General features: G+C 42.7%; 1 protein-coding gene across 1 annotated transcript in view; it reads right to left on the reverse strand.

The window, feature by feature from the left end:
- LOC144104342 (uncharacterized) overlaps window positions 1-20,528 on the reverse strand; it is a 35,544-nt gene extending 15,016 nt beyond the window's left edge. Inside the window, exons 1-4 of the mRNA XM_077637282.1 lie at window positions 20,434-20,528; window positions 18,206-18,301; window positions 13,805-13,900; window positions 11,422-11,517 (exon numbers count right to left, since the gene is read on the reverse strand). Coding sequence (XP_077493408.1) covers window positions 11,422-11,517; window positions 13,805-13,894 — 186 coding nt within the window. The 5' untranslated portion in view covers window positions 13,895-13,900; window positions 18,206-18,301; window positions 20,434-20,528. The remainder of the gene's footprint in view (window positions 1-11,421; window positions 11,518-13,804; window positions 13,901-18,205; window positions 18,302-20,433) is intronic.
- Between the last annotated feature and the right edge of the window lie 2 nt (window positions 20,529-20,530).

A 20,530-nucleotide genomic window follows, 5' to 3' on the forward strand; every position in this document is an offset into this window, starting at 1 on the left:
ATGCGTTCAGAAGGATCAGGTGAACAGCTTATTGCTTAAGTCTTACATCAGAACAGGAGCATAAATTATATTTACAAATTTTGCCTTCTTTGCAGAGCACTTCTTAAGAAATGGCGAGGAAAAGAACAGAGTTTTCTTGGGGGCAAAAACAACATTTTAAAATAAATAACTAATTAAATGCTTTTCGGCAAAAACACAAACCAATCAGCATTCACTGCAGTGATCATCATCACCGTTAACAAGGTTGGTTTCCATGCATGAAAAAAATCCTCCATAATCTTCAATGGTATTCGCGGCCTCTAGCTCTCCCCGTAGCAAAAAGTCTTTTTTTCTTTCTCTTAACGCTGTCATTATCATTTTGTTTTCTAAAGCTTCCCGCGCTTTCGTGAATTAAACAGAGGCGCTCTTTTTTGGCGCGAAATGTTGACCACGAAGTGAGGTACACTGTACTATGATAAAACTCAAGAGCGAAGCGATCAACACCTTTTAAAAGAGGCCCTCCAGCCAAGTCGATCGACCACCTGTTATGACGTCGCGATTAGTCCCATTTCCCGGAGGCATCCGTAATTGATCTCTGGTTTGAAGTGAGGTGATATTTTGCAACGTCATTAGAAGCGGTCGCTAGCATTGTGTAGATGGCCCCCTTAGAGGGGCATTCGATGTTTTCTTCGTTAGTTTTTTCAGACCACAGCAGGATAAAAGAGTGAGGTTTGACCCCATCACTGACTTTTTTGTAGAGAAGCTGCGCCAGTCAAAAATCATCCAGGCTGCTATTCGTCCAGGCATGGTTCTTCAACTTTTAAGAGTGTTAGCTCCCACTCATGACGTTTGGACATTTCTTGGGGTCTGCTACCACCCTGAGATCATAGCGCCATCTGTGGCAGGAACTAGAAAACCATCTCATATTGAGACTTGTAGCGCCATCTACAATAGCATTGTAGAAACAACCACCTGCCGCGTGTCAATGATGACGTCACGGTCCAATATGGTGGTACAATGTGAGTATGACGTCTAGGGACGAAATGGCGGCACAGTTTCCGTTTCTCAAATTCAAGACGGGAGGCCATAAAAAATTGGTTGTGCCCTCCCATCCTTTTCTCCCCTCACCCAACAAATATCCTATAAATTGTCGGAAAACTATCGTAATGGGACCGCTATATATGTATACATTTGTTCCGCTATATATACTCTGACAACAAGGCGCACCCATCGGAGGACAGTTGTGTACCGAATTTGGTAGGCAAATAAAACCCTATGGGTAGTGGTATAGAAATGAAACCACAATTAAATAATAGGTAAACACTGTATCCTTGGCATCTCCCTTCTTATGAATTAAGGTAATGTTGGCATTCTTCCAAGCTTCTGGTACGGTTGAGGTCATAAGGCATGGCGTATACAGGGCGGCTAGCTTTTCTCGCACGATATTCCCTCCAACCTTCAAAATATCTGCTCTTACCTCATCCTCCCCAGCTGTTTTTCCCCTTTCTGTTGCTCCTAAGACTTTCTTTACCTCCTCTTTCATTACTGGCAGGATGACACATTGCTCTGCGCTACTGTCTCTCTCAATAACGCAAAGAATGCATTGGCTACTGTACAGATTTGTATAGAACTCTTCGGCTAATTTAACTATCTTATTCATATTGCTAATGACATTGCCCTCCTTGTCTCTTAGCGCATACATCTGGTTTTCAAGCCGCCGCGGTGCCTGAGTGGTTGTGGCGCTCGGCTGTTGGCCCGAAAGACGCGGGCTCGATCCCGGTCGTGGCGGTCGAATTTCGATGGAGGCTAAATTCTTGAGGCCCGTGTACTGTGCGAGGCCAGTGCACGTTGGCCGAAATTTCCGGAGCCCTTCTCTACGGTGTCTCTCGTAGCCTGAGTCGCTTTGGGAAGTTAAACCCCCATAAACCATAAACCATAAAACGTAAACCACATCTGGTTTTCACCTATGCCTAGTTTCCTCTTCACCGCTTTTAGGCTACCTCCATTTCTTAGAGGATGCTCGATTCTCTCCTTATTAAACTTCCTTATGTCGGCTACCTTGAGCTTATTTATTAACATCGATTGCTCTGTCAGTTGCATCCTGTCGGTACCGTTAGATGCCCTCATGCTTTGGCGTTTTTTAGTCAGATCTTTCGTCACCTGAGATAGCTTTCCGATATTCTGTCGAACTGTCCTACCGCCTACTACTACTGCGCACTCCGTAATGATTGATGTCAGATTATCGTGCATTGTATGAACACCAAGGACTTGAAAAATTACAGACCGATCACCTTACTATCTGTAGCTTACAAGGTATTTACTAAGGCAATCGCTAATAGAGTCAGGGCAACCTTATACTTTAATCAACCAAATGATCAGGCAGGCTTTCGTAAAGGATATTCCCCAATATATCATATTCACACTATCACTCAGGTGATAGAAAAATGCGCAGGATATAACCAACCTCTATATATAGCCTTCATTGATAGCGAGAAAGCATTCGACTGAGTGGAATCCTAAGCAGTCATACAGGCATTGCGTAATTTGGGTGTAGGAGAGCCTTATGTCGTAATACTGAAACATATATATAGCAACTGCGCAACTACCATAGTCCTCCACAAATTCAGCAATAAATTTCCAATAAGAAAGGGCGTCAGGCAAGAAGACACGATCTCGCCAATGCTATTCACCGCCTGTTTACAGGAGGAGGTATTCCGAGGCCTAAATTGGGAACAACTGGGAATGGAGAACAGTAAATGAAGAATAGCTAAATATTCTGCGATTCGCTGATGACATTGCCTTGCTGAGTCACTCGGGAGCTCAATCATGATCAAAGAGTTACACAGTCAGAGCAGAATGCTGGGTCTAAAAGTTAACATGCAGAAAACCAAAGTAATATTCAACAGTCTAGCAAGGAAACAACAGTTCCCAATTGGCAGTGAGCGCCTGGACGTGGTAAAGCAATACGTCTACTTAGGGCAGGTAGTGACAGCTGATCCGGATCATGAGAGGGAAATAACTAGAAGGATAAGAATTGGGTGGAGAGCATTTGGCAGATTCTCACAGATCATCAATGCCAGTTTACCAATTTCCCTCAAGAGGAAAGTGTACAACAGCTTTATCTTACCGGTACTCACCCACGGGGCAGAAACGTGGAGGGTAACGAAAAGAGTTCAGCTTAAGTTAAGGACAACGCAGCGAGCCATGGAAAGAAAAATGATAGGTGTAACGTTTAGAGACCGGAAGCGGGCAGAGTGGGTGAGGGAAGAAACGCGGGCGGATTAATGACATCCTAGTCGATATCAAGAGGAAGAAATGGGCTTGGGCAGGGCATGTATTGCGAAGACAAAGTAACCGCTGGTCCTTAAGTCCTTAAGGGTAGCGGAGTGGATTCCAAGAGAAAGTAAGCATAGCAGGGGGGGGGGGGGGGGGGGCGAAGGTTAGGTGGGCGGATGAGATTAAGAATTTTCCAGCGAAGGGGGAATGACGCTGTCAAAAGACAGGGTTAATTGGAGAGACATGGGAGAGGCCTTTGCCCTGCAGTGGGTGTAGTAAGGCTGATGATGATGATTATGAAACATTGCATATATGAAAATACAAATTAAAGCGTCACCATATCGCACCGCAAGCCGAATTCGAGGACCACCTTGACCCGCAAAGAAAGCAAATTTCGTTTGGGACGTATCGTACTTGCTTTGATAGATGGCACTAGGCGTCGATCGCTCCGCTAGGCGGCGCGCGTGCACGTGTAGCCAAAATAGGGCACTGTGGAATTACAATAGGTATGAAGTGGTAAGAGGGATCTGGAGAGGGGTGATGGTTCCTAGCCTCACTTTCAGTAATGCGGTCCTGTGCATGAGACCAGATGTTCAAGCAAGGTTAGAAATTATAACAACGTGGCGTAGGCAGGCTAGCTTTGGGAGCACATGACAATACACCAAATCAGGGGGTACAGGGTGATATGGGATGGGCGTCGTTCGAGAGCAGAGAAGCTAGCAGTAAGATAGCATTTGAGGAGCAATTGAGAAATATGAGGGAAAAGCAGTGGGCTAAGAAAATTTTCAGTACCTGTACATCAGGAATGTTGACACGAAATGGAGGAAGGGAGCTAGAAAATCGACAAGCAAATACCTGGAGAGCAGTAGGGTGGCAAATCAGCAATTATCGGTTAAGAAAAAGGTTAAATAAACAGAGGGAGCTCTGCGGAAAACAGCGATGCTGACGAAATCGGCACTGGGAACATATATGATATTGAAGCAGAAAATTTCCAAAGAAAATATCTATGAGAATTCCAGGGGAAGCTCTTTGTTCTTTGAGGCCAGGAAGGGAGTTTTACGGACTACGACATATAGAGTCAGGTACCACGAGATAGACACTTTGTGCGTTGTGTGTGGAGAGGAGGAGGAAATTGCTGAACACTTCATACTTTCCTGTAAAGGGCTTTCCTAAAAGCAGCGGGGCTGCTTCATCCAAGGCACTGGGGTTTAAGGACAGTGAAGGGAAAGTAGATTTTAAGCGGGTAGAAGTAACCAAGCGAAGGTTATCTTATTGGTGCGTAAAATCAAGACAAGTGTAAAATTTCACAAGTCATGATTAGGTGGCTTGAACCACCACCCGATTTTAAGGGTTGAGCTGCATTCATCCATCCATTCATCCATCCCTAACATTGTGTCAACCCACCCTGTTTCAAAGGGGACGCTCTTATGTTCCATCCATCCATCCGCAATGAGCCGTCTCCCTCGGGGGTTCCTCTAAGATGCGCTCGTTTCGCCGACACGTTCTCTACCGCGGTGTGTTTGAAGGACATGGAATATCCCAACCATCGACATCTCACGCCGTGGCCAAAAAAGATCTCGGAAATAAGCCCAAGAGATCAGACATACTCGGATACTTCCGAGAACGCCGGGCGGCCGAAACCAAAGAGAAACGAAAGACGAGGCTGCAGAACAACTGAAAACGCAAGCGAGCTCACAATGCGATAATTTCCATTGATGCACCTGCCGTTAATCTCATTCATATCAATTCTAATAAACCAAACAGCTAACGCTCGTTACTTCAAAGTCTTTCAAATGATGGCGGTCTTATTCTCTCGTTTCTGAGGTTTCTTGAAGTTTGTGGAAAGTTTCACAGGCCTTGTTTCACAAAACGTGGTCACTCCATGTGGGTTTAACATGGCTGATAATCAATCACAATGGGCAATTGTTGTAGCTATGTATGAGCGTCTTGGAGTTGAGCTACATTGTGAGGGGGATATTTTGCTATGAAAAGGGCGTAAGAATTTTGGTCCATATCCCCCAATTATATGGCAGTATAAAGTTCCATAGCCTTAGAAAATATTTCAGTTCATTAATAAAAATTAGAGTAGAAGTTCACATATCTGGAGTGCATGCGCTGATCCTCAATGTGTACAAAGTGCCAGTGTGTTTTAGCGAACTACATCCGCGGAATACAATTTTCCACTCAATTTCATGAATAATTGCATCATGAACACACATAAGTGAGGAACCTGAGGGCCTGCTGAAATGTTTTGTCACGATCAACATGACTTTCAATGCGTACGCAGTGCACTGAGAATATCGTTGTGTTGTGTTGGGGTTTATGACACACAGGCAACTATGGCCATCATGCGTGAAACACAAAATTGGATACGTCAGCTTGTGAGAGGGGGGGGGGGGGTAAAATTTCCTAAAATTATATACTTTCCTTAGGAACATTGATGATTTTAAGGAAATACGAAGATAAGGAATTTAGACATATGCAGTATCTCCAAGGACCAATCTGGGGTGAAAAGGGATGTGTTCATTGTAAAATCTAGAAAACATTTTTAGCTTAAAATCTCCCGTTTTGTACATGAGAATAAGATGTGGTTTATTTTGTGCTCATCTCTACGTCTTTCAAATACAGCTTTATAATGTATCATGAGAATGATATTGTGCGTCACATGTGTGTGTCCGGTGTGAAGTCGACACAAGATTACTGCGAAGAAGAGTTCTTGATCAATGCATCGATTTCTATTCCTCAGTGATCGGTTTCACGAGATGCATCTTGTATATTTTGTTGTCTCTTGAAGCCTGCTATCTTGCTCTCATTTTTATCCATACATATTTCCTGCAATCTTTAGGCGGTATACTTGCAGAATTTTTGCGTTACGAGCCGCAATAGCACTCATATCAGCTCTCTCGTTGCCGACGTTTTCTACGTGACTAGGTACCGAGCAGAATTATATTACATGTAATTTTTTTTCAGTTGTCACTACATTAGGTGGGATATTTAATACCAAGAGTTCTATCTGTGATTACGCTCAAAGAGTCTGTGTAAATGGTAATATTATCAATGTTATATAATCTACGACCGCAGAAATAGCGTAGCATTAAGCAGCGAAAACTGATGTGCACCGAAGCAACCTGCTTACTCCCATTTTCTTTGCATTTGAGCAATGCCGTCGTGACGCATTGTTGTAGACCCTCTTTCTGAAAAGCTATGTAATATTTACAATTTTCATTTACAGTCAAGAAACCCATTAATAGATGTTCATGTGGCTTTATCTTTTTGTGAACGCGAGTTAGTGCAAAGCCACCTTCAGAGGGGAGACTGTGCGATGGTCGCAGAAGATGAGGGCTCTGAGCGATACTGGACAGTGGGTCTTTTATTTCAAGCTATTCACATTTCTCCTCGAAGCGGACCAGGAAATGTCTAATCGACTGAGGTTTATTGCTGTTCAGAATTGGAAGTGAACTTTGTAACTACTGGGTAACATACATTTTTCGGTATGGACCTTATTTTCAGAATGTATGCATTTCATTATCTTCGTCATTATCAGCAGCCTGACTACGCCCACTGCAGTGCAAAGGCCTCTCCCATGTCTCTCCAATTAACTCTGTCCTTTGCCAGCTGCTGACACCGTATTCCTGTAAACTTCTTAATGGCAGATACTTTGTATGCGACAGTTGAGAGACGCAAATCTTGGTTATGCACTGGGTCCTGTCGTCTCAAGTAAGATGGTCTTGCAGACCAATACACTGTGCACCCATAATCTAGGCAAAAACATACAATGGACCGATAAATGTACAAAAAGTATCGCCGTTAATATCCCTTGTGTTTTCGTGAGAACAATTTGTGCCTGTTAAGAGATCGGGAGGCTTTCTTTTTGAAGGTCTTTATGTGCGGCAGGAATGCGATTTTTTTACCAAAAGTCATGCCCAAAGTTTAGTGTTCGTGCTTTAGTAGCAGCCAGGTTGCACTCATATAAACTGCAGGATTGGTGTGCAGTCCTCATCTTGGGGACATATGAACAGCCACTGATTTCTATGTGAAAAACTTGAATCCATTGCTTTTTCCCCATGTAGCTAGTTTATTTAATCTCCGCTGTATTTGTTTTTTACACGTTCATACACCGTAAAAGTCATCCATTTGTAAAGTAATCGACACAGCCTGAATACAAAATATATTTTGGGATTATTTTGCAATGAAGTTCATTTGCACTATGTAGAGTGTAGTACATAAAATGCACCACTGAGGAACACGTTCTCTCGAGTGAAGTTCTTCGAACAGATAGCGGATGCCGAGGTCACCCAGACTGAGTAGGATCCCGTACCTTCATGCAGTTTACTAGGCCTTTTCTAGATGACAAAAAACCGCCAGGTACTACTGCAATCAGTGCATAAATCCTTCTCTGACTGCATTTTTGAGGCGGACAAGATGATCAGTTGGTGAGAACGCTTTCTTAGATCTTCATTAGTGGATGCCACGAAATTCAAGAGATTCAAAAAAAAGAGTAAACTAATGTTCACAATGCTTTCCAAGATTTAGCGAGGCAGTTCGTAAGCGCTATGGGCTTGTAACTTCTAAGTGTATTGCCGATTTTCCAGGTCTCTGAAGTGGTGCAACAGTGTCTTTTTCCGAAGCCTCAGATATTATGTATAATGCCAATATTTGGTTAAAAATTTCCAAAATTGCTCGTAGACCGCGTCAAGAGAGATGAGGAAGAATATCATAATTTATTTCACCGGGCCAGGAGTGGCCTGTTTGCCAGCAGAAGCGCTATTTATTTCTTTAAGTGTAGTCAGACTATTAAAAGGTTCGTTGGGGCTGCCAGCTATAGGATGTAGATTTTTTAACCTGTATTTCTGTGCTTGTAAAAATGTATGTAGTGTGAGGAACTCGAAACTGCAATGAAATGCTCTCTTAATATGAGTGCCTGTTCCTGTGAACTTGTTTGTGTACCAGAAGTTGTCAGAAGAGGGAATATGAAAGAGGAGTACCTGCCGCAACATTTTTTCGATGTTACCGAGTGGTTTATTGATGATACATAATTTTATCAGGATATTTTTCGCCATTTCGACCGATATACTTTGCTTTAATTAGCTACTGCCTTATTAATATTTAACGTATACTCGTAGGTGGGCTACCAACGAAAGGCCCCCCATACTTTATTTTATGGTTTTTGCCTCTTACATCGTGTGTACAATACTTTGCAGTTATCGCATATTTACTAAGAACTATGGAAGGGCTAACAGTGGAGAATCAAGGATACAAATTATGAGTTTTTCATTCAGGTAATCAAAACTAGGATTGAAAAAAAATTTACATATGCTGGCTTCTTTTGTTAGCAGTGCCAGTCAGCTAAATGAAGCTTCCAACGACATTACATTGTCGGGATAACTGCAGGGGAAATGCACAGTAAACTAAAAGACAAATCTAAACAGATCGTTTTTCTCGAGGTTGGAGAGTCTTGCGTGGATTTTGCCATAGTTAAGTGAACAAACATTAATCTAAAAAAAAATACTCTATCTTCGGCTATCTGGTTTGGTTAAGCGGGGTTTAATGTGCCAAAGCGACTCAGGCTATGAGAGACGCCGTAGTGAAAGGCGCCGGAAATGTCGACTACCTCGGGTTCTTTAGCGTGCACTGGCATCGCACAGTACACGGGCCTCTATAATTTCGCCTCCATCGAAATTCGACCGCAGCGGCCGGGATCGAACCCGTATCTTTAGGGTCAACAGCCGAGTGCCATAAACACTGAGCCACCGCGGCGGCTGTCCTCTGCTATCTGTTTTTGCACAAAGCCAAATGGAGGAATGTCCATTGAGGTCTTCAATAATCAGATAAGGCTTCGGCAGTTGCTATAAAAGGTACTCCAACTCATTGAGTTTTACTAAATAGTGTGGTTCAAGATGTACGAAGCACTATAAGTGTTTTATGCAGCCACAGTGGCTGCTGCGTCTTCGAATACAGTTTTTAGTTTCAGCTCATGAGATTCTAGAACAGGTTTCACGGTGATGGCTATACCTCCCAATTGCTTGTCTGCCCCCTCTCGTTCACGGAGGAAGGTTGTATATTTACCAAATACAATCGCGTGCTGAGGACCTAAATGGTCTCTTGTGGACATAAATAAATTAGAGAGGTTGAGTTGATCATGTTTTTCATCTCAATATAATTATTTTGGAGACCACTACACTTTCATTGTGCTATATATGCCATCCTAATATTGTCTATCTGTAACACTAAAACGAGATTTAGTTGATTTCGGCCTATGAATCGGGACCTCTTTATTGATCGATGCAAGGAGTCCCGCCATACGTCCGATGTGAGCGGCACAGAGCTTCCTTGGATCGTGTGCATCACCTCTAGAGAGGCGCTGGACAACTGTGCGGAAGGCACGTGGATGTTCGAGTTACACGTAGGTAAAAGAATACAATGTCGCAAGAAAACAAAGATTTCAACACCCAATAGACAGGAGAAGCTCCGAGTTAGACTTACATCTATGGGAAGAGGCCCTGAGGCCTCTCTACCGCCTTTACTGTATGGAGTACTGTCAGCTAATCCATCGGGGAGCGTGTAGAACCCTGGCAAACGCTCATTGCGTGCACCCTGGGAAGGTGCCTGTGGCCGGTGTGATGTATCACCTCTACGTACCACATCGGTGAAGTACTTTTCTGTGGTCAAGGATAATGTGCTTTGTGTAATCGCAAAGAGCCTTTTTTCTTCTCCGAAGCTGATGTTTTCATTGCATTTTAGGGTTACAATAATTTTTCCTTCCAGAATGGCCGTTATCTTGAGTAAGTAGCGTGCTTATCCTTGCAGTTTTCTCATTGTAGAGCAGCGTCATCACAGTTCTCAGAAGAGTTGTCCTTCGGCGCACATTTTGCTCAAGTTTTGTTGCTAGAGCAACTCTGTGAGCCTTGGCCAAACCTGTGGCGATTCAAACATCTACGGGCAATTAAAACACCTAGTAATCTAGCGTCCGGCATTTACTTTCATGTATCCCACTTTGCTGGTTTCAGGAAAAACGCTCATGTTAAATGAGAGGACCAGGTGTTTTGTATGCATTTCTTTGTTATCTTTCCGGATTTTGATGTGGTGAACATCTCTCACATTTTCGTCAGTGAGCCCCTCTAGCATCTCGTTTTTAGTGACATTTATGAAATTATTTTTTTAGAATGCAACGGAGAGTGTCGATGCAGGGGTTTGCTGTGAAGAATTATGTTTGCAACCATTCATGTTTGCTCCAACGGCTGTGCGCACGCGTTTCCAGCAGTGCTGGGGTTGCGCTGCTTTAAGAAATGACCTCTTGCCACATCTCTATTTTAAAGACAGTAGACTGAAACCGAAAAAAAGAAAAATGGAAGGAAGATTTTCTTTTATCATATTGAATACCAAACAAATAATTTCTCTAATACTGTTATTAAACTGAAGTTATTTTAACGGAAAGAAGAAGAAAAGACAAGCAGAGGCAACCGTTGCCGTGCGAGGCCAACAATCCTCAATGCGCGTACGGTGCTCTGAAATTTTCAATGTTCTGCTTTTCATTGCACTTGCATGTCGAGCTGTCTTGCATCCAGATGTTCGCCAGTGCTACCGCCAACTATAGCGCCAGACTTGGAACCTCCCTTCGTGCAAAAGTTTCACATTCACACTTCACGTGCACGCTTCGCAACAGTGGAATGTGGCTTACTTTTTTATCGACATTATGTCTCAAATTATCTTCAAAGCAAAATACGCTGCGCTGTTGATTTCTCCATTTATTAACCTGAACAAGGAAGCTGTAAAAAATACCGCCCTATGTTTTTCCTGGATTTAATAATTCCTGTGCTCATTCATATAGTCACATGGGTGGTCACTTGGCTTGACTGGAAGCAAAATGTAATAAACTGTGTGAACTCAAAACCACTTTTAATGAATGTTAAGGGTGATGAAAAGAAGCTTTCGGGACTGTCTAGCAATAAGTACATTTAAGCTCCCAATTTAGGACATCTCTTCACGGTTTCAGAGCCACGCCAGATGAGATAATAGAAGTATTTAAAACGACACCTTTAAAGTTAAGAGTGTAGAAGACTACGGTATTATTCACTCTACAATGCCGCTAGAAAGATGTATCAGCATTGGGAACGCTGAAGGATATGTTTACAAGGCATTTTTTTTTATTCTTAACTGAAATCTCACCTGTTTTTCACTCAGTTTCTGCAGCTGTTTTGAAAAACGGTCCCACGTTCCTTTGTTGTCTGCCTGCATGCCATTCACTTGTTTCTGCATTCGAGCCTGCACAGGAAAGAAGGCATCAATCGAAAGGTTAAGAACAGACCTGAGCTGTTGTTACTGACTTTGAAAGCGAACTACCTACGTACACGTATCGTATATAGGTACCCGCCCTGCAGCGGTGGGCCCACATGTAGTGATCGTAGTTTATCAGGTAATCGTTCCAAGTCTTCAGCCACATGAAATAAATTCGCAGGTCGCAAGCGCTTTTCCATTTGGCCTGCACGTTAGCTGAACGGAAAGAAGGTACTGCAAGCATCGGTGAGGCTTGCTTTTGCGATCAGAAGTTGTCGCAGCTTCGGTGACCGATCCATCGTGGTAGCGAGCCGCTTTGGATTTCTTCTCGCCGCGTCGAACACGCTTGCTAATTTCTAGTTTGTTGAAAAAGCGGAGGTTTTGCCGTTTCTTTGCTGCCATCGCGTGCCCAGAGACAGCAAAAACTATGCGAAATTGGCGCTGGCACCACGACGCACTGTACGTACGAACCATAAGAACGCGGGCACAACGTACGCAATCACTCTAAGAACGTATATTCTGACTGGGTGGGTAGCGCCTGCACCCTACGTTATGGAAAATCAGCGTTATCATTGGTCTGCGCGAGCTACGTAGCACCAACAGCACCCGCAGGTCTATGTGGGAAAGCTAACCTTCGGAGATGTGTTGAGGAAAGGCATCCGCTTGAGTCGACCGGAGCAGCCCGACGATCGATCGGACCTGCGGCGAAGCTAACCCCTAGACGTATAATGAGAGAGAGCCACCTTCTTGAGTTGCCCGAAGTTCGGTCTATCGAATGTGACGGCTAATTTTTCTACAATATAGACGTGCATTTTCCCATACAGTCATACTGTAGCTTTGCGGTTCTCACTAATTATTTTAAAGAAAAATTTGATCTAACCAAGATCCATAAAATCAGGCTGGACTTTACTGTACATGCGGAATATAAGCACATTATGTTACTCGCGTAGTCGTAGACTTCTCAGTATTTTTTTTATTCTATCAGCCAATCATTACTCGATATAAAAACATTGGAAAGATCATGTATAAAAAGGTCAGCGACGTCGAGTGTTTTCATTTAACGAAAAACAAAGCAGTCGTCAGCAAGCATGCGCATGTTTGATAAGATGCAATGTAAGAGAGAAAACTGATATAAATAAGAAGCTCATGAGTAAGAAACTCAGGAACCATTTAAAATGTTCTATCACGGCCAATATGACTTGCAAAGCGTCGCCGGTTGAGAGGTTCATGATTTCTGGTTATAGTAAAATATTGAGCCCTTAGACACATCACCCGCACTTCAAAAATATTGTTTGCACCTTGTTCGTTGCATCAACTGCTGTATGCACACATTGCCGGCAGCGTTGAACTCATAATACTTCAAGAGCTTACCTATTGCTATACCTATGTGTTAAAGGCCTTTGAAGCCGCAGAACATAAATATTTTTTTATTTTTTGGTTATGTTCAATATGAATTAAATTATTTTCCAAATAATTTACTTAAATAGATGATCGTTTGCAAAAAAGAGAAGAAAAGGCAAGCACAGGCAACCGATACAGTTCCAACCCAAGCATCCTCACTGCGCGTATGGTGTTCTCCCAGATTATCTACGATGGTGGCTCATAAAAGTTCTACTTTGGACTGTATCGGCATTGCGTGCAGCCTCACGTCGAAGTTTTCGCTACGACAACCTCAAGCCATAGCGGCAGGCATGAAACCACCCATCATAACCCAAGTTCCACGTTTATATTTAAAGTGGGAGGCTCGCAAAAGGGGAATCAGGTTTCCTTTTTTCGACATTCTGTTAAATTACCTTCTTCCCAAAATAACTTGCGGCACTGATCTCCAGATTTAATCAGTCATAACCAGAAAAAGCTGCAAAAATACCACCTTATGTTTTTCGTGGTTATATTGATTCCTGTCTTTATTCAAACGATTGGTCGCATGGTCCATCACGTGACAATAAGTGTCGGAAAAATCTGAGTGGAAGGCGAATGTAATAAATTGTACGACCTCACAACCACCTTTAATGAAAATAAAGTATGCTCAACAGAAGATCGCGCTACAGTCCAACAGGATATGTATGTTACCTTTCGATTTAGCACACCTCTTGACGGTTACAGACGTCAAGCCAGATGAGGCAAAACAATTTCCAACGACTAGTTTAAATTTAGTTTTCAAGTAGTACACGCCAAAAGTATTGTATAAAACAGGTTCACCAGAAAGACGCATGAACATTGAGAACAGTGAAATAAGTGTTTAGAAGTTTTTTTTTTGTCTTTTCTAAATTCTCACCTGACTGTCACAGTGTTTCTTCAGCTGTTTAGAAAAGTGATCCCACGTTTCTTGGTTTTCGTCAAGGATGTCACTCACTTGGTTTTGCATTCCAGCCTGTACAGGAATGAAGACATCAAATTAACGGTTTAGAACAGGTGGGGATCAAATATCCTTACTAAATGAGGATGAACTACATATACTTACAGATGTTACTTTTCTCCCAGTGCATCAAACATAAGGTAACGCTCAGTAAAAATAGGCAAACAAAGAAGTAACGTCTTCATTTTGCGAAAGCGAGTTGCCAATAAAGAGCATTCCATGAAAACTCAACAAATGCATTCTTGAAACACGCGGAGGAAAAAAAATTACTAAGCCACACATGATGGTATAGGTGAGACAGAAGTTAGTCGTGGATAGCAGTTAGTTTGGAGGTATACTTTAGCATGTCTCTTTAAAAGCTCTCGCCCCTTTTCGCACTAGTTTATAGATCAATGTGGGACTTAATAAGAAATGCCCACAGCTTCTACATTGATGGCGAGACGCATGTCGCGCTGGGTAGATCTTCCATTGACGCCCACTTGCTCAGAGTGATCGAATACAAGGAAGATTACCCTGAAAAAAACAAATATTCCGAAAATATTTTTGTGGAACCAACTTGCAAATGAACGGCTGCGTTCAGTGCAGCGACATACATGCGTGGTGCCGCCTGACGGAATTTGCACGCCACGTAACATACGCACTCGTCTAAAACCCTTTGTACTAGGAAACACAATTACTTTGGTTCAGATGTGCACGATTGTTCTTAATGTCTAAACTCAGAAATACAACATCCGATAGCACTGCCATTGCGACCGCTAAAAAGTGGACATCTCTCACGGCGTGTGTAGTTACAACCTTGGATTGAGCTATAAGAAGCGATCTGACAGCAAAGTCTTAGTACTTAAGTACTAATCGGATAAGTGCCAACCCCGAGAAAAATCATCCGTTATCTGTTCAGTTCTTTCTTCCCAGCTGGCTAGCGCTACATCCCTTTGCACAGCTCGCTCATTGTGAACAAAAAGGGTATAAACTGCGCGAACAAGACGGGACGAGAGGCACACAAATCGACAGACAAAGCGCAGTGTGTGCCTCTCGTCCCGTCTTGTTCGCGCAGTTTATACTCTCTCTGTTCATCATGAAAAAAACTAGCCCGCCAGAACGTCCTTCTTCGCTCATTGTCGTCTTTTACGTAGAACTAATCGCAGTGAACTAAAAAACCGGACATGTGTAACGTCGTGTCTATGCTTCAAACCTGGTGGGATTAGCTATAAATAGGCATCTGACAGCAAAGTTTTCAACAAGCGATAGCGAAAAGATTCAGTGTCAAGGATAACATTAGTTATCCTCGACGTAACTACCTCTACTCAAGGTACCTCTACTCAATCCTGGCAAAAATCGCAATTTCTGTGCCCAACGGACTTTCTGCTGCCAGCAGCTATGTTTCCAAGCTCTGCTTATTTATTCCGTTGCCCCTAACAACCGTCTGTTATTTTCGCATTGCATGCCCTGCACGATCCCATTTCTTGTTTTTCGCTAAAACAATCTTAAACTCGTGTTTGTTCTGTGACCTACTCTGCTATCACACTGTCCCTTGATGTAACATCCAGCTTTTCCTTCGACCTGACCTGAGAGCATGTGCCCCCCCCCCCCCCCCCCCCCTCCAAGGGCACCTTCATCCCATTCTCTTTCTCCTAGTTATTCCAATCTCATGCTCCGCTTCTACGGCCCCTACCGGCCATAAGTAGATTTATATCTCTACTAATTCCGGTTCCTTGCTACCTTTAGTAAACTGTTGTTTGCCTGCCATAGTAATTATTAGTACAGCAATTTTCTATGTATTAGTTTAGGATACACCGTACTGTTTGCATGTCTAGGTCATAGATGATACTTTGTCGTTTGCCCACTAAGTTACTTAGCAAGGCAATATGATAAGCCAATCGCAGGTTGCTAACATAATCTTGATTATTTCACGATACTCCAGGCAGAGTCCCTGCCCAGACAGGAGAACTTCCAAGAGGACGGTGTTCACAAAACGTTCCATAGACATAAACGCATTCAACATCAGATGAAGGCAGAGAGTTCAAATTCTCGATTGCGTGTGAAAAAACGATTTTAGAATTCGTTTGGTCCTTGCGATACGGGACTTCCCTGTAATGGCTTAGACGTGACTGTCTCTTCGGTGTGCGAAAAACTAATACCTATGTCGGTGCGTAACCCATTGCGTATGGTAAAATAAATATTTTAATTCTATTTGCTAGCTCCTGTCGTGCTTGGATTGGCTCCAGTTCAAGCTGCCTCAGGATGTTAGCAACTGATGAGATAGGCATGTAATCTGACAAGGTAAACATGACAACAAGTGAGTGGATCCGCTCCAGCTTGGTGACATCTTTGGCGTAGCAATAACCCCGCACGAATTCCGCAACCTCAAGGACAGGACGTACTAAGGTGCGATAACGTTGAAGCTTAACGTCAGAGCAGCACGTTTCTGTGTTCTGCGCAGGAAACATAATTTGCTCTAAGCCCGCACGCATATGCTCTGAATGTGGAATTCTCATTTGGTTTTACTGCTAGTGGTCAAACTCAAGAATTTAGCTCATGTAGATCTACTAATGACGTGACCGTTGGCTTAAAAATTAAAATTAATGCAATATGTTTGTGCTATGGCCACTGAACCAGATTTAGGAAAGTTAATTTGCCTTTCTTTACTACTGCACCACTCCCCGAGTTTACAAAGGTTTTCGCTGAGCAGCTGTTGCTAAGGACACAATGTTCACAATCAAGTAAATAACAGAGTCATCAGCAAACAATTTCGCAATTTTGGAGTGATGCTCATTTTTCTGGATAATGCCATGTAGTGGTGACGACAGCCCAGACAGTCAGGAAGGGAGCGAAAGGAGGCTTCAAAATGAAACTGCTTATTAAGCTGACTTGCGCCCACAATTAACGGAAGGACTCAGCAGAGCTGAAGCAACAAGCGTGCTTGGCGGGCATCGAACATAATGCCAGCCGCTCTTGGCCGCGCTCAATTCATGGCTGACAAAGAGCTTCCGAGATGCTGCGAGCAAAGTAACTACAATATTCTGGATCAAAGTAGAATCGGCTCCGCCTGGGTGCGATGAATCGAGATAAATGTGGTCGCGTCTTTTATCACAAACAGAGCGACAAAACCGTCTGCCGCCAGCTTTGAAGAATGAAAAACACTCATTAAAAAACTTTGCATAAATCTCACTGCCAGAAATCACCATCATCATACGCCTGACTACGCCTACTGCAGGGTAAAGGCATCTCCCAAATTTCTGCAATTATAGACATGAATAAGAAAAAATACCGTACAGGAACTTGTAGACATGACTTGTAGTTTGCTTGATTTAATTGCTTCAGTTTTACAAACTGCGTGCAATTATGCTGATATGCGTTTTTATATTAAAAAGTAGGCCTGTATTCTTCTGCTCTTCTATCAGTAAGCTGTGCGCAACGCTGTCAAATCGCCTGTACAGATCTAAAAACAGCCCATCAGCTTCAAGAGCTTCAACGATAGTGACACAAATTGATAGACAATAAGAACTAATTGCGTAAAGAAGTATAAAAACCTTATAGCCGCTATTCCTCCAGATCAAGATTTCCGTATACCCAGTCTAAACTCGCAGAAAAAAGTGCTGGTTAGATCGTTTCTTCCGGCCTGGCAAACTTGCTATTTTCTTCATTTCTCTATTGAGAACTATGGCAGTTCTGCGCCGCTATAGATAATGTCCAGTACTTTTACGGATGCCTTTTCTACACGCTGATGCTGCAATGCCTCTGCGACTGCTGAAGTTTGGCCCGACTGAAATTCGTTCTCGTCTTGTATGACGGCTCTCAATCAAGAGGGCGCTTATATTGGCGCATTTCTCTATCAGCGTATTAGCAGTGTTAATAATGCATATTCCAATGCGTTATTAACGCGGTACTCATATCCAGATTTATCAACATTACGAAGAAAAATGTAAAAAATACTGCCCATACTTTTCATGGGTATAATGATTCCTGTCTTTATACAAATGTTTGGGAGCATGGCCGATCGATAGTCCTGAAGCAGCGGGTCAGGTCTAGGTGGAAGTAAAATGTACTAAACTGTGGGAGTCAGAACCTCTCTTAATGAGAACAAAAGAATGCTCGAATGAAGCTTTTGCTACTGTGTAGATAATGCGTATGTCAGCTTTCGATTTAGAAGGTCTCTTGACGATAACTGACGTCACGCCACTTCAGGTAAGAAACGAAACTAAATCTTTAGGCATTAGATGGCTACAGAATTATTTAAAGTAGTGCCACCAGAAAGACACACAAACGTTGAGAACGGTGAAGCGTTTACAAGGTTTCTTTTTATCTTACGTGAACTCTCACCTGACTTTCACGCAGTTTCCGCAGCTGCACGGAAAAATCTTCCCTCGTTCGTTTGTTTTCTGCTATCACACCACTCACTTGTTTCTGAATTCCAGCCTGTACAGAAATGAAGGCATCAAATAAAAGGTTAACAACAAGCGAGTTTGAGGCATTCTTAATGACACTGAAGCCGAACTACCTATGCACATATATCATAGGTCAGATGTTGGTTTTTACTATATGTATCAAACATAAGGTGATGCTCAATAAAAAAGCAAAAAAAATATGCGTCATTTCTTTGCTAAGGCTAGTTTTCATGGGAACAGCATTCGATGCAAGGAAAACTTACACCTTCCTGAGGGGCGCCGTTGAAAGCATTATGAACCCACAAATGATCGTGTAGGTAAGATAGCAGAAGTGAATATAAGCACTCTTCCACTGCCAATGGGAATGCCCTACCCTACAGGCGACCCCCCAATACCCCATCCGACTCATTCCTCCTGGAAAGTTGCTTTCGAAGCTTCCGCGTGAAGCTCACGCACGTGAGCTTTACTTTCGCTCATAAAAGTTTTTCGGACCTTGTATTCTCACAAAATCCTCATAGGCCTCTGTTATGTCTGCGCCTCACAGCCCATCCTTTTAAGGACGGTGAATTGTGTCGCAATATTCTTTTTTTTTCTTATTTACTTCTGAAGGCAGGAAAGAATATTTATTCTTTTTACCTTATGGGGCCCAGAAATATTGCTTTGTGGATTAGATAGGATTGTGTGACATATTTTTCAAAATTCGTTGTGTGAGGACAAGAGGTTCTATTTTCAGCATTTCCTTAACCCATTATTCACGTTGACTTTGAGAAAAGGTTAAGAAATGAAAAAAAAGTAACGAATTGAAATCGACCACTATAACAACTTTCTGTGCTACCGAAAGTTTGCAAGACGTTGTAGTTAACAAAGCAAGAAATAATACTTGCACAAATTCCCTTTTATTTTTCTCTCCTTTGTTTCATTTTATTCGAACGGTCATCCGGATCTGTGTACTTTGCTTTCCTAAAATGCGTGTCCTCTTCTGCAGCATATGTGTACAACTTACCCCGCCTTTATTACGAGTGCCGTGACTACTTCCTTCAAAGACTGAACAGAGTTACTGAATTTAAAAATCAGCCTAACGTGGTGAGGGCATCGATTATACATTGCTTTAAGATCAGACATTGCAACCTGGTAGATATGGCGCAAGACATAAAGGATGGAATAATGTATAAAAATTTCCAGTATTTCGACCTAGAAAGGTTACCCGCATGAGCTCCTACACCAAGCAGAAAGAACTCGCGCGAGCTGAAAACTTTTCCAAAATAAACTTCTCCTCAGGTACTTAAGTTCACGAGGTCTTGACCGCCTGGGCCCGTGGGCGCTGTGAACACTAGCACAGCGCCAAAAAGTTCACTGTAAACTTCGCTAAATTAGGACTTCAGAAGGCATTGAATGTTCACGCTTCAGTTCCCGGAACAAAGCAGAAAGTATACAAGCTGCCCAGCTGCGCCATATTAGACACAACCATATTAGAACACCACTTCGGTAATTTCAATATATACAAAAATAAACCTTTAAAACCACTCAAGACATGGTGCTTTCTACACGACGGACACTCCCGTCAGGGCAAGTTGTTTGCTGCCTCGTAGTTTACCGCATGCCGTTGCGAAGTAAGTCGCCACTGTATCCGTGCAAGCAGGAACAGTCCGACTAACACCCAGTAACAGTCCGACTAAGGTCAGGCAACCATTGAATCTCTAGCACACTGGACACTGGTTTTTTCTATCAGCCGTGATGGCAGGGCACTGACCGCGTTGACAAATTTCTTTTACGTTTTAACGCCATTTGCCAAGCTTGCTACGTTTCCAAATATTGAGCCTCTAGTAATGTCCATGCGCCTCTAGTAATGTCCTTTGATGCTATTAACGCACTGGTGTCATGTTTTAGGTTCCAGTTTTTTTCATTCTATCATGAAGATTATTTTAGTATAAGAGCAATATACAGTAATAAATTTATGTTCCGGGACATGAGAAAAGGTAGGTGGCTAAAAAAATGACCTTGCAGCTGCTAACCAAATTAAGTAGTTGCATTTCACATTTCACGCCCTGTTTTTGGAAGAATGACTCAAGCACTGATCGTAAATGTGACTAATGGAGCTGAAAAACGCACCACGCTCAATGAAATTGTTGTTTCAATACGCAGTGGTCAAGTCTGACTTCCTACCTGATCGTTGCTGAGCGTCTGCAGGCGTTTAGAGAAACTTTCCAACGTTTTCTTGCTCTCTCCGTCAAGTGACCCAACTCCTCTTTGGGTGTCCTGC

The sequence above is a fragment of the Amblyomma americanum genome, chromosome 9, assembly GCF_052857255.1.
Source record: "Amblyomma americanum isolate KBUSLIRL-KWMA chromosome 9, ASM5285725v1, whole genome shotgun sequence".
Classification (NCBI taxonomy): Eukaryota; Metazoa; Arthropoda; class Arachnida; order Ixodida; family Ixodidae; genus Amblyomma; species Amblyomma americanum.